This window comes from Ammospiza nelsoni, chromosome 22 (assembly GCF_027579445.1).
Source record: "Ammospiza nelsoni isolate bAmmNel1 chromosome 22, bAmmNel1.pri, whole genome shotgun sequence".
NCBI classification, from domain to species: Eukaryota; Metazoa; Chordata; class Aves; order Passeriformes; family Passerellidae; genus Ammospiza; species Ammospiza nelsoni.
In genome coordinates, this window is record NC_080654.1 from 3,819,321 (window position 1) to 3,833,332 (window position 14,012).

Consider the following 14,012-nt stretch of genomic DNA (forward strand, 5'->3'; position numbering starts at 1 on the left):
GATCTGTTACTGCACTGAGCAGTGAAGGTTTGTGACTGCATTGGAACAGTCACAGCTCATGGCATGGTTTTGTATTTGAACCCTTCTGTTCAGGGGTTTGTAACTCAGCCACAGAAGTCCCATCTGGGCTCACGCTTTGAAGGAAAACCATTACTAGCCCATGAGTGGACTTGCTTAAAACAGCAAATTTAAAATCACAATCTGATCCATTAATTAAAAAATGTTAAAAAGAAAAAAGAAGGAAACAGCAAAAAAATTAGAAATTAATAATGGCAAAATATAACTGCTCCTAATGACTGCTTCAATTCCAAAAAGTGAAATTTGGTAAAAGGTTGTTTGTGATGATATTGGAGGATTTTTTGCTTTGGGGTTATATTGGGAGGGTTGTTTGTTTGCTTTTGGGCTTTTTTTCCCAGTAGAGTGGAAAATACTGAGAAATGCTAGGATATTGCCCTGTACATGGCAGTAGCTGCTACTCATCTGTCTGATAAAGTGAGCAGAAATTAAAGCTGATAAAATATCCAGGAACAATAGACACATCATTTTTGAAAGTATTAAAACTATTTAAACTTAGAAAATAAGATCAGCAGACACTGAAAACCTCTGTTATCGTAGCATAAATGCAACTTCTATACATAATTCTTCTTTTCCATCTTAAAAAGGACTTCAAAATATTCATGAATGCACATGGTTTCTGTTAAGTGGTCATCACCTTGCATGCTGTCAGAGGAAAAGGATGTAGAAGAAAGATTTTCTTTTTAAGAGTTTGTGCCTGCTTTACTGGGAATCACTGGGCTAGAAATAATAATAATCACAGTGCTAGATGGAATTTGGATAGTGTGCGACTGCTCATGCAAATTTGTGAGTTCATTGGATGCTTGTTACAGATTTCGAATGAGATTGCATTTTGCCTGTGTCTTAGGCTCAGTATTAAAATTACAACTGTTGTGGTTTTGGGGGTTTGTTGGGGTTTGGTTTTTAAGATGGGGACGGACATTTGGTGCAATAGGACAAGTGGTAATAGTTTCAGACTAGAAAGGGAAGTATTCAGATTAGATACAAGGAAGAAAGATTTTATAATGGGGCTGGTGAGTCACTGGCACAGGTTGCCCAGAGATGTGGCAGATGCCCTGTCCCTGGAGACATTCAGGAGCAGGCATGGGGCTCTGAGCAGCTGGATGGGGCTCTGAGCAGCCTGATCTCCTTGAAAATGTCCCTGTTCATATTGGTGGAGTTGGACTAGATGACCTTTAAATATTCTTCCCAGTGCAAACTATTCTATGATTCCATTAATCCAATCAAACTATTCCACAGGCAGAAAAACAGCTGTTTCCTTGATGCAGACTAAGTTCTGCCCCTAATCTCACAGTTTGTTCCAGTTTGCTGTCATCATTTTCTTAAGGGAATAGATACTTCATTAACTTCTCATCACATCTTAGTGGCTCAAGAGTATTTCACTGTAGGAACCTGCTCCTTTTTGGTCTGGCTGGATGGGGCTCTGAGCAGCCTGATCTCCTTGAAGATGTCCCTGTTCATGTTGGGTGGTTGGACTAGATGACCTTTAAAGATTCTTCCCAGTTCAAACTATTCTATGATTCCATTAATCCAATCAAACTATTCCACGGGCAGAAAGACAGATAGCTGTTTTCTTGGTGCAGACTAAGTTGTTCTGCCCCTAATCTCACAGTTGTTCCAGTTTGCTGTCACCATTTTTTACACCATTCCCAGTCAGGGAATAGATAACTCATGAACTTCTCATCACATTTTAGTAGCTCAAGAGTCTTTAGCTGTAGGAACGTGCTTCTTTCTGCTCCTACCGGGATGCCTTAGCTTCTCTCTGTTTCTGTTGTAGTATGCACTTTATAAAAAGATGACGCAAGCTGCCATTCTTATCCAGAGCAAATTCCGAAGTTACTACGAGCAGAAGAAGTTCCAGCAGAGCCGCCGGGCGGCGCTGCTGATCCAGCAGTACTACCGCAGCTACAAGGAGTGCGGCAAGAGGAGGCAGAACCGCCGGGCAGCCACCATCGTGCAGCAGAAACTCAGGTGAGCCCCGGCTGAGGACGCTCTTGGCGTCTTTGTGTCTTGCTTTGGTGCTGTGCTTCACAAAGGCCAGTGGGAAATGCAGCGTGGTTTGTTGGCACTGACATATTGTAGAAAAATCCTTTTGCCAGGATCTTTTCTCCTGGGAAGCTTCAGCTTCTCCATGTTTTGCTACTTTGGAATGTGATTTGGAGAGTTGTTTGCCCAGCATTTGAATTGTTTTTACTTGATGACCAATAACAGCCAGCTGTCGAGGCTGTGAGCAGTCATAAGGTTTTATTACTCATTCTTTGTTAGCCTTCTGATGTCTCCTTTCTTTTGTATAGTTTTAGTATATAATTTTCTTTTAATATAATATATATCATAAAATAATAAATCATCCTTCTGAAACATGGAGTCCAGATTCTCATCTCTTCCCTCGTCCTGGGGACCCTCAAACACCACCACAGTTTGTAGGATAATTATTCTTGCATTTAGTAGTGTTCTCCCCAGTTTTGCCTGCACTTCAGTGTTGGGGTTTTTTGTGTTTAGAAGCAGTCTGCTTACCAAGAAGCAGGATCAAGCTGCTCGCAAGATTATGCGGTTTTTACGACGCTGCCGCCACAGGTATGACACTGTCTTTTGGTATCTGCCCTTCCTTAGAGCACTGTCACAATACCCAAGTGTGTCTGCAATGAGTGCAATGTAAATATGATAGAACCAGCTCACTACAGATCTTAAAGAACAAAGCTGAGCTGTTTCTATGATGAGCTGTAAAAAATGAAATTTTTTATTTAGTACTGTTGCTGAAAGAGGATTGAGTACAGCTCCATTGCTTATAATGTAGAACAGCCCAGGTTGTTTGACTTTAAAAGCTGGATTTGAGAAAGTCTAAAAAAAAAATCTTGTTAAATCATAGCTACAGCTTCTGAGTGCCACCCAAAGCATTCAGGGTATGTGGGAAAGGGCAAAAAGTGATGACAACTGGTGTGTGCTGGAAATGCCTTTAGTTTGGACACAGAATCATTTGGTTGGCTCTCCTCAAGTGTGTGTTCTCTTCAGTGTGGGCAGGTGGGATGTGACACAAGAGCAGCACAAGATATTTCACATCAGCCACTCCACCAGCATGGAAGCAGCACAGGCTTGCCAGAGTGCTCCCCTGTGCCAGCACTGCCACACCAGCAGGGTGTTTGCTGTGGGTTTTAGCTTAAAGGATCCCCTATATGATCAAGTTGCAAACTGAGACTTTGCCTAGACAGTGGTGAATCCTGAAATTCTGACTCTCCCCCCTCCATTCTCACTACCCATGCATTTCATCCACTCAGGTCACACCTGATGCATTTTGAAGCATGTTTAGTTCAGTCCAGTGACATTTAACAAGGAGAGCTCTTAGAGGCATGTGATAGACTCCTGATTTTAGAAACAGACTCAGTCCTTATTACAGGATTTCAAAGCTTCACTATGTAGGACGTCAGCATGGCTTGTGCTGTGGAAGTACATCTTACCTGCAGGTTCAGTGGGAATTAGCATGTGTGGACAACAAAGAGGGCTTTGTAGTTCCCAGGCTGATTCCAAACAGCCACAGTCATTGATGAAGAAACACAAGTGGCTTCCCTCTTTCAGCAGGGCATAAGGAAGAGACCAAAGTGGTTGTTTTGTTGTGTTTGCTGTGCAGCAAGTCCTGGAGGTTCAGAACTTCTGTGTCCTCTCAGATCTGCTTGAGGGGAGCACCATGTGCCAAGTTTCCATCCATGGGGTTTCTGGGGTCAGCCTGAGAGGTTCTTAGAGCCAGCTCAGACCCAGCCCAGGGAATGTGGAACCCCCAGTGTCCCACCAGCACCCAGGATGTGCCATGCACTCCAAACAGGGCTCAGTTAAGACTCCAGCTGTTGAGTAACACAGATTCTGCAAGGCTAAAATTGCCCCTGATTCCAGCAGTTCTTGACTTCAGCTCATTGCCTTCCTCTTTCTCAGTGTCTCCTCTTCCCTTTGCAGAGAGACCCTGCTCATCTGCACCCAGGGTCAGTCTCCTCTCTCCAGCAGCACAATCTCTGCTCTGGGCATCCCTGCAGGAGGGGTTCAGCTCTTGGGGAGTTCCAGACAGAAATTCAGGAGCAGGGGCGATTCTCTGTCAACATCACACTGTGCAGTGCTGGAAGTTCTGCAGCAGTGCAGTCCTGTCCCATGTCCATGTTTGTTACCACTTGTGGTTGCTCAGGAATTCAATCCTGGTTCTTGGCTAGGATGCAACAAAAGGAAAAAGTGACTTGCCTCCACTGAAGATGTTAACAGTGTTTCAAAACTGCCTTGTTTTACCTTCTGAAATAGAAATGATCACAGGGTCATGGTTGCATGTTTTCTCCAAGCAATCATAAGAGTTTAAAATTGTGTTAATGTAACTATTATTAGCAACTGACAATTAGAACAGGAGCATTGTGGCATTGGTAAATGCTAAAAGTGAAAGCAAGACTTAGCAAAATTACAAAACCAGCATTCAGAATCTGCTTGAAAAATACATAAATTTAGCAGATTCGTAGAACTGCTTAGAAATGTGACAGGTTTGAGTCTCATTCCCCATTTTCCAAGTTTCCAACAGTGTGCACTTCATGCTCTGCACACTTGGGCTGCCTCTGTGTTCCTTTAGTGTCTCACAGACCCTCAGGCTCCTGTGGCTGCTGGAGCCCCACAGGGATCTGGTGCCTCTGCTCTCTCATTCAGTGACAAACACTGTGCAAACCAGGTTCTTGGAGCTTTATTACACAGGATTTTGAAGACAAATCAGAAGCCTTTTGCTTGTGTAAACAACTGTAAAGGAAAATATAAATCCTGGAAATTACACAGATCATCTGCTCAATAGAACAGAGCTTCACTTGCTGCAGTATCTCAGCTGACTCAGACTGACCTGTTCATTTCTTTGCTCCCTGTTCTGAGGAGCAGATCCCTGTGCTTGCCCTGGCACAGCCATGTTCTGGTGAGGGCACCCACCTCCATTCCTTCCCAACCCTCTCTCTTGGCTGCCTTGTGGTGCAGGTACACTGGGGTGCCAGGTGGAATTGCTTCCTTCTCACCTGCTCTTCCTCAAGCTTTCTGAATTTTCTTTGTGTCTCAATAACAACATTGTTCCTCCCTGCTTGATTTTCTTGCTTACCTCTTCCTAAGGAGAGATTAATAAAGCTTAGGATGCTAAGTGAGTTTCAGATCACCTCTGTGAAAGCTTCCTAATTATATCCCTTCATTCTCCATGTGACTCTCACACAGGGTACAGCTGATGAGGATGGGCTGGTGCTTGGGCTAAGAGCCCACACTCTCTTTCTGCTGGTTGAAATCTCGTTGCAGTCTCCTCCTGTATCATTCCAAATTAGCACATTGCTGCTATAAACAAGAATTTAACAAAGCCCCCAGTCTCCAGAAAGAAACACTTCAGCCCTCCAAGCTCCTGAACATCCAGGGGTGAGCCATAACAGCTAGTACCTAATGTTAGTTAATGCTCTGTGGTATAAAAATGGCACTGTGGAGCTACTTTTTAAACCACAGTGCCTTGTTAGTGCAAGGGATAGAAATGACAGCTATTTTTGGAAGATCTGAGGGAGTGAGAGAAAAGAGAGCATGCACAGGAATGTCAAACAAACAGGATCTTGTAACAGATTTCTGCCAGTTGATGGAGCTGGGGGAAGAGACTGCAAAAGCCAGCTGCAGTCTGTTGTGAGAGAGTGAGTGAGCTAAGTGAGAAGGCAGTAAATGCTTAAAGTTCAGAAACTCAACCTTTGAAAAATGGAATGGTTTAACCTAGGCTTTGGCCATGAGCAAATTCTGTTGCTGAGCCAAAAAATTACTCTCAAGAGTTTATTCTGTAGCCTTTAGGTGAGATTTATTCAGGGTTTCCCCAGGTCTGCTTGGTGGGGTTTTATCCTGTTAAAAATTGATCAAAGTCTACTTTAAACCAATTATGAGTACTGTTTGTCTGCTTGCATTCAGAACAGCTTAAATGGTCCTCTTGTCCTATTTTGTTTAATAACTTTTTGGCACAAAGGCTTAATATCTCAAATGTGATTTCGATCACCTTGAGGATCTGATCTCCTGAATTTAATGTTTGCTGCCTACCAGAAGTTATTTCAGGTGTTTTGGGAGAGTTAATGAGAGGTTCTGCAGTTGGAGCTCTGAGTAGTGGATGCACAGATGCTGATAAAAATCAGAAAATACATAAAAAATCCATGAAAATCAGTAAGTTTTAGTTGAATGTACCCTTAGAGAAGATACTGGAGCTCTAGTAGCTGAATGTCATGGAGACATAAGGGATCATTCATCAGCAGGAGTCATTCTGACTGTCAGACATGTATTGTTTCCTTTTGACTTTGAACAAAACCCCCCATATTTATCCATCTATTGTCATATTCTCAAAAATCTAGTGAAAAACATGCATCAGCATAACATGGTATCAACATGCTCTGTCACAGAAGGGTTTTTTATTGAGAATGAAACAGAAACTTCCTGGCTTCCCAGGAGAGCTTCACTCATCTTCCCATGGTGCCCAAAGCTGTCAGCTTGTACTTGACTAAATTCCAGGCCAGAGCTTGCCCCTAACAGCTGCCTCCAGGCTCACTGTCCTGAGGCAGAACCAAAGCTTTGCATAGTTAATAATTTTGGAAAGGCTCCACCTACTTAGTGATCCCCAGATGTGACAAATCTAGAGCTGCAAGGAAGTCCAGGAGCTCCAGTGGGTTTGGAATTGCTGAGCTGAGTTCATGTATGGTACAGCCAGCTTGCTTTGGGAAGGTAACCTCCTATTTCCTGCTCTTTCTCTGATTTGTAGGAAACTTTTACTCTTCTGGAGGATATCTAAACCATTGCTAAGATGGAATTATGATCTGCAGTGTTTTCTGTGGAGTAGCATTTGGGATGAGATAGAAAAGAGGTGATGCTGCCAGGGGAGGCAGGATGCAGTAGAAATGCCATGGGAATGACAGTGTTGGGTTTTTTCTACTTGCTTATAACTTTCTGCCCTAAAGCACCTAAACACAGGACACTTCCCTGGCAAAGAGGAGTCCCTAGGCAGGAGTGGGAAGGGTTCTTTCTCTCCAGGCAAGCAGAAGTGCTGTCTCCTCCTCCCTGAAGTGAAGCTCTGGGTAAGGTATGGTTGTTGCCATGTGTGTCTAATGGCTCTTTGGTATTGTTTTGCACTCTAAAGCCCTCTGGTGGACCATAGGCTGTACAAAAGGGTGAGTGTAGCTGCCTGCTAGCCAGTTCCTCTCTTCCATTTTAAATATATATTTGCTTTCTGCTTGCTTGCATGGGGCTGTGGCCGAGATATGCCAGTAAGTTTCACCTCCATTAATTCTATGAAAGAATCTTTAATAAACTAACCCTACTGCAATGACTAACACTGCTGCTTTTGTAACAGGACAGAGCTCTGCAGTAGATGTTACCAGTGCATGAATGTGTGAAAAAGGACATGTATATTCATCATGGGCATGCTCAGATGGCATTGTTGGTGGGGGATTTTTTCAGTATCCAAAATGGCTGTGAGTGGATGTTGGAATTTGACAGGGTCTGCACTCACACACTCAGTGAACTCTGTTGTCATGGGCTGCAGCAGCATTCAGGGTAGATCATAGGAAGCTGCACTGCAGGTGCAGCCTACTCTAAATGAGGATTTGTTTCTGCAGAAGAGCTCCTCACACTGCTCTTCACTCCCAAAGGTGGTTAAGCACCAGTTTATCTTCTATAAGTTGATCTTTGGTAAATTACATATCTGGTTCCTTTACAGGGCCAGCTTTTTGACAGTTGTTTATCTCATTTATTAATCCACATATTGGGAAGGAAAAAAAAAATCAAGTGAAGATGCTGTAACTGTGTTATAGTAAGTGCCAGGAGAGCATCTGTTGGGAGTCTCATTCTCAGCATGAAGAGCCCCCTCACCTGTGTGCTCAGTCATGTTAGTGGCTGGGTGGGTGTGGGACAGCAGCCTGGCAAGAGGTGGTGTTGCCTGGAATCAAAAGAAAAGCTTTCCAAACAAGATTAAAGGGCTAATACAAAGAGCAGGTCTTTAATGAAAGCATTCAGGTGCAGAAAACATAGGTAAGAGCATGTGTGGTATAGGATTTGTACAGTTTTTATAAGGCTAATTAATTAGTGTATCTAGCAGGTAACTCCAATGGTTTCCCCCCTAGGCCTGCCCCTTGGAGTGTCTCCAGAAGGTTCTTTGCCCTGTATCTTGTTTTGACTCTCAAATGCTGCTGCAAAACAAGATGTCCTTGTTCTTTTCTTGAAAATAAAACTAAGTAGAATTTCAAGAGTGTGACATAATGTGTTAAAAAGGGTTAGCTATTGAACAGCTAAGAAAGTGCTAGAAACTATAAAACTGTATATTAGAAACCTACAAAGCTACAAGTACATGAAAAAGCTACAAATCTTTAGGTATCAGTAGGAGAATTCCTGTGACAGGTTTCTCAAGGCATGTGTCTCAAGTGCCAGCAAGCTGCTCTGTTCCATCTCACACCTGAGAGTTTGTTAGGGCAGCAAGGTTTTTTGTAAAAGAAAACTGCTGCCAGAAACTTCAACATTTGTGTGCTTATTGCTCCTGTTTTCAGCCAAGAGAGTGGTGGCCTGGACCCTTGTGTCCATGCAATGTTGTAAAAATAAAACTGCATTGTTGATGACCAAGTTTCATTGACTTGGAGTTGCAGAGATCCTTTTCAAGACTCAAGAGTGAGAGCATTAATTGAGCCTGGGCCTGCTGCAGACACCATTATTTGTTTAACTATTTATGCTAACAAAGGAGCAGCTAATGACATTTGTTTCCAAATAGTAATTTCTGTGCTACCATTTTTTGTTATGTTCCTGTTCTTTTACAAGTTAAAATTTGGAGGTTTTACTACGAACAGATGAAGTAGGAGTGTTTGAAATAGGGCAGAGGCCCAGATGTGCCCTGAGGGCAGGCTCTGCTGTGAGCAGAGGCCAGTTGTCAGTGTTGGAGGAGAAATTATTTACTTTTAAGGCTTTGTGTATGTGACAGCATATGAGAAATTAGCAGGAAGAAGATTCTGGATGTTTGGTAGCATTTGCAGGTTTTGCCTGGGATGACCAATGATTGTGATGGATGGGGAAATGGGGTGGAAAAAGTAAACTGTGAGCTATCTCAGTGTGTACTGGCTGCTGTTGTGCCAAAGTAAGTCTGTAATGGCAAAAGTTCTGTGCTGCTTTTCCTTCTGGCAGCACCCTGTGTGTGGGTGTGTGTTCTGGAGTGCACAAACACCAGGAGTGTGCCCAGGGCTGCTGATGGGCACAGGCTGGCACAGCCCCCCCTGCTCAGGGAGTGCCTGCAGATGTGTTTGTACTGCACAAATTGGGTGTTTCCTGCACATGTGCTGTTGGAGTGTGCAGAGAAATGATTGCAGCATTTGCTCCTGGGTTTCAGCTTTAAAACTTTCCAAACTGAGTGATTTTTTTCCCCTGGATTTATTTGAGTGGCATTAGACCAGGATCAGTAAAGAGGAAGAGGCAGGAGATTTTACTGGCTGACTCTTGTGAAATGAGACTTGGTATCCTTCTGCAGCAGAAATTAAAATATATTTTAGGGGAAAAAAACCCAGTTGCTGTTGCCTTTGAGTAACAGTTTTCATCTCAAGGAAACCTGCTTTAGTAGAGAGATTTCAGCTACTCACCATGCCCCCCTACACAAAAGTTTGCCTTCATTTTGGTCAAACCATCCTCTGTAATCGCCTGCAAAAGAGAGTTTTGCTCCCAGTCCAGGTGTAGAGGTGAACAAACTGCACGGCTGCCTGCAGTGTGCCCCTTTCTGCCCTGCCCTTGGCAGGAGATGATCTGAGGAGATCACAAGGAGTGAGTCTTTGCCATCTCAAGGGGGATGACAGGTCAGGCACCTTCTGCCTACAGCAAAACTTCTGTCCTCTGTGGGGCAGAACAAGTGCACTTGTTACCCATGATAATGAGTAATAAAACCTGCCTTCATTCACCTTTCATGTACAATAAGCCCCCTTGCCCCACCATGCTCTCACAGTTTAATTAAATGCTGCTCTCCACTTTTGGGGAGTTAAGTGTGTAGCATCTGAAGTAATTTCTGTGGTAAGTACACCTGCATTTCATACCTGAATAAACAACATCTGCTGTGTTTTGTTGTTCTCTGCATACTTTTGCCTCTTTTGGCATTTTAGCAACAAACCTTTTCCTACTCCTGTGCATCTAGGACTTGTATTTTTAATGTGGTTTTAATCTGTGCAGTGCAGCAGAGATTGCATTGAGGTTCCTGGTTTCTTGCCTCTCTTAGTAAGATGAAGAATAGGGGAAAATTTCAAGGGGTAGGAAAGTCCAATTTGTTTGAGTCCAGGACAATGTGTGAAAATGTCATGTTGGGATATGCATCACTGTACCTGCAACAAAAGTTTTCAAAGTAATTTCTTTTTTCATTTCCCTCTTGTAGGGGCTGACTGTGTTTGGAGCTCAGATGTGTGTATTAAATTGCAGACTGCATGCTCTGGGGTGTTGTTCTTATTGGGCCTTTCTGTCTTTTTTGTTTTGCTGCCTAAATGAGGTATCTGGAAAAAGGCAAGATCTCCCTTGTCTTAAATATCCCACAGGCTATATCAGCTCTCAGAGCAACAGGTAAAACTCACCAGCCAGCCTTCTCTGGCTCTTGCACCCTGTCCTGTGAACTGATCTTCAGCATTTGGATTCATTCAGCATTTCCTTGGCTGGGCATTAGAGTCACTCTGATGGAGCAGCTTTGTGTTATGCTTTACCCATGGAGCCATCCTTTGCTGAGACCTTCTCTGAGCAGGGCTGGTTCATGTGCTGAGAGCCTGTCCAGGACTGGGAGGGCATGGGGAGAGGAGCTGCCACTTGCTGGGGCTGTTGCTTTCTACATTGCTTCAGCACCTGGTGATGCACCCCTGTGCACTGTCCAAGTGAGCAACACGGTGTGAGGGGCAGAAACTTTGGCTGGCTGGAGCAGTTTGGGATCCAGGATGTATCTCCCAAGGGTCAGGGTTCAAAGCTCATGTTTGAAATCATCTTCTCTTCCCTTTGTGTATGTCAGCATCATGGCTGTGATTTCAGACACCTCAGGTCATCTCTATTGCACGTGCTTTCTCCTTCCATCTGCTCTTCAGCTCTTGCAGAGGGAATAACTTTGTGCCTTAGAAATGCTTATTGTCTGGAGAATGTTATCTGGGGAAGTGTTCAAGGCTTCATCAGTGCAAAATCAGCTGTACAGTCAAAACCCAGTTCTGTGCATGGTTTCAGAGCTGCTGGAATAGTTTGGTGCTTTTTGTTTGGAGAGCTGCAAAAGTCAGGGCCTCTTTCCCATTCTGGGCATCACTTGAGCTGTCCTGGCTCCAGCCCTCATTCAGCTCTCCCAGAAGTGATCCAAACCAGCCTGACAGAGCTTGTAGACTCCTGGAGAGGTTTGCAACCATCCAGCAGCACCTGGCCTGCTGCTGTCACTTCATTGCTCTCATTTCTTCTGTTGTTTAAAAAAATAATCTCACTGCAAGTCTACCAGACTGGAGTGAAACATCTTCTCTAAGAACATTTCTTTCTGCTGTTCAATTCTGTAAATCCCAGTAGTGTTCTTTTCCTTGCAGCAGTTTATTAATGCTTGTAACTGCAAATGCTACACTTGGGTTCTCTTCCCTGCCTCAGTTTAAGACTGGAAAAGTGTTAACCAAAGAAGATTGCCTCCTAGCATGAAGGCAGTGCTATGTTGTTCACTTAAAATCTCTCCTAGCAGCACTTTCTATTCTCTAGGGTCTTAATTTGTCCAAAATTCTTCCCTGGTCAACCTGTATTTTTTAACTGCAGTTGGAATTTTGAGGATTCATTACTCTGAGTATTAATGAAGAGAAATACCAATCCCCTGCTGTTGTTGTAATCAAATCAAGTGCCACTGAGTGAGCAACTCAAGAAGAGTTAAGAAAAGACTGAAAGGACTTCTAAGACACAGGAAAAGCTGCAGTGCAGGCTATCCAAGAAAGAATTGGTTGAAGACAGTTATTTTTAGGTTCTCTTGACAAAGCATTTCAGATAATGATTACCTTGGTGCATGCACTGGTTCTGGCACCTCCTGTTTGTCATGGTTTGAGGAAACAGCATGAGGTTCACAACAACACCTCAGAGCTTCCCAGTGACACTCTGGCCATGCACTGGTTCCATTTTTGGTACCATTTGGAGGAATTTCAGTTCATTTGTCTGTGCCTGCTGCAGAGCCCATGGTGAGCAGGTGCCAAGGAGAAGGAAGAACTTCCCTGGCATCCCAGGGCGAGCTCTGGAGAGAGGAGGAGAGGCTGAGAGCTGCAGACTGCAAGTTTCCATATCTACCAGCAGTGTGTTAATGGAATAAAGGACTCCCAGTACCTACCTGCAGTGGGACACACACACACTATTGCACAAAGAGATCATTTAAAAAAAAATTGTTAGATAATTTTAAAAAATATGGTAGATAATTTTAAAAAAATATGGTAGCTTAGTGAATTTGGGTGGTTATCATCTTGAGGCCTAAGTGTGTAAATGCTGTGCAATGCAGGGTTTGTTTTAAGCCATTACATCCTAAATAGCATCTTTTAGTTATGTACCTGTGGCAGATTTCAGTTTGTACCTTCAGGGAAATTCTGTACTGTTTTGTGTCTGGTTTTCAGAAGTAATTATTACACCTGCATATAAATGATGTAAATCCCACCTGAGCAAGGAAAGAAGGAAAGTGGTGCAAATGCAAAGTGTTTGACTCTGTCCCATGTCCTTGTCTCTAAATGGGAGGGACATGGTTTTGGGGATGGACCCCTGGGTGGATGAAGAACTGGCTGCTTGGCCATGTGTGGTCAGTGGTTTATGGTCCCTGTGGAGGCCAGTGATGAGTGGGGTCATAGTGGGGCTGATACTGTTCAACATCTTGGTCAGGGGCATTTGGGGCACCCTCAGTGAGTTTGCTGAGAGCACTGAGCTGTGTGGGAGGGAAGGGATGGATCCAGAGGGACCTGCACAGGCTGCAGAGGTGGGACTGAACCTCAGGAGCAGAGTAAAGTTCAAGGTCCAACACCTGGGTCTGGGCAGTCACACACACAGAGACAGGCTGGGTGGAGAAATGATTTGAAACAGCCTCATGGAGAAAAACTTGGGTCATTGTTGATGAAAAACTCCCCATGAGCTGGCCCTGAGTACTCCCAGCCCAGAAACCAATTGTGTCCTGGGCTGCAGCCAAAGGAGCATGGCCAGGGGGAGAGGGGGGAATCCTCACCCTCTACTCTGCTCTTGTCAGTCCTGCACACAGTTCTGGTGTCCCCAACAAGAGAAGGACATGGGACTGTTGGAGCAAGTCCAAAGGATGCTGTGAAGTTGGTAAGAGAGGACTGGAGCACCTCCCCTACAAAGACAGGCTGAGAAAATTGGGGCTGCTCAGCCTGGAGAAGAAAAGGTTGTGTGGAGAGCTCACAGCACCTTCCAGTGTGGAGGGTGCTACAGGGAACCTGAAAAGGGACTTTTCCTCCAGAACTGTAGTGATAGGGTGAAGAGTAATTGATACAAGTTGAAAGAGGGGGATTTTAGTTTAGATATTAAGAAGAATTTTTTTCTTCTGTGAGGATTATGAGACTGGAATAAGTTACCCAGAGCAGCTGTGGCTGCCCCATCCCTGGAAGTGTTCAAGGCCAGGTTGGACGTGGCCTTGAGCACCCTGGGAGAGTGGAAGGTGTCCCTGCCCATGGCAGGGGAGTTGGGGCTAGAAAATCTTCAAGGTCTCTTCCCACCCTTTACATTCTATGATTCTGTGATTCTGTTTCTGAACCAGGACCTGTTTTAGTGCAAATGCTGAGTGCTGCAATAATGAACTTCTGTTGGCATGTGTGTTCCAGGCAAACAGATGCAATAGTTGTGCACCAGTGCAGATATTGCATGCTGTAGGTTGAAGTTTGCAGCAAAGCATGTCTTGCATTCTTCAGTGGAAGTGCTTTGTTAGTGTAGCCCTTGCATGTGAAGTGCTGAAG

At 44.1% G+C, this 14,012-nt stretch overlaps 1 protein-coding gene across 5 annotated transcripts in view; it reads left to right on the forward strand.

Moving 5' to 3' along the window:
• CAMTA1 (calmodulin binding transcription activator 1) overlaps window positions 1-14,012 on the forward strand; it is a 241,005-nt gene that overhangs the window by 221,273 nt on the left and 5,720 nt on the right. For 3 of the 5 annotated variants that reach the window (XM_059487703.1, XM_059487706.1, XM_059487704.1), the window contains 3 exons: window positions 1,853-2,046; window positions 2,575-2,649; window positions 7,208-7,238. In XM_059487703.1, the coding sequence (XP_059343686.1) occupies window positions 1,853-2,046; window positions 2,575-2,649; window positions 7,208-7,238 (300 nt within the window). Of the gene's footprint in view, window positions 1-1,852; window positions 2,047-2,574; window positions 2,650-7,207; window positions 7,239-10,459; window positions 10,642-14,012 lie in introns of all 5 variants that reach the window. The other 2 variants (XM_059487707.1, XM_059487702.1) reach the window with 2 other exon arrangements.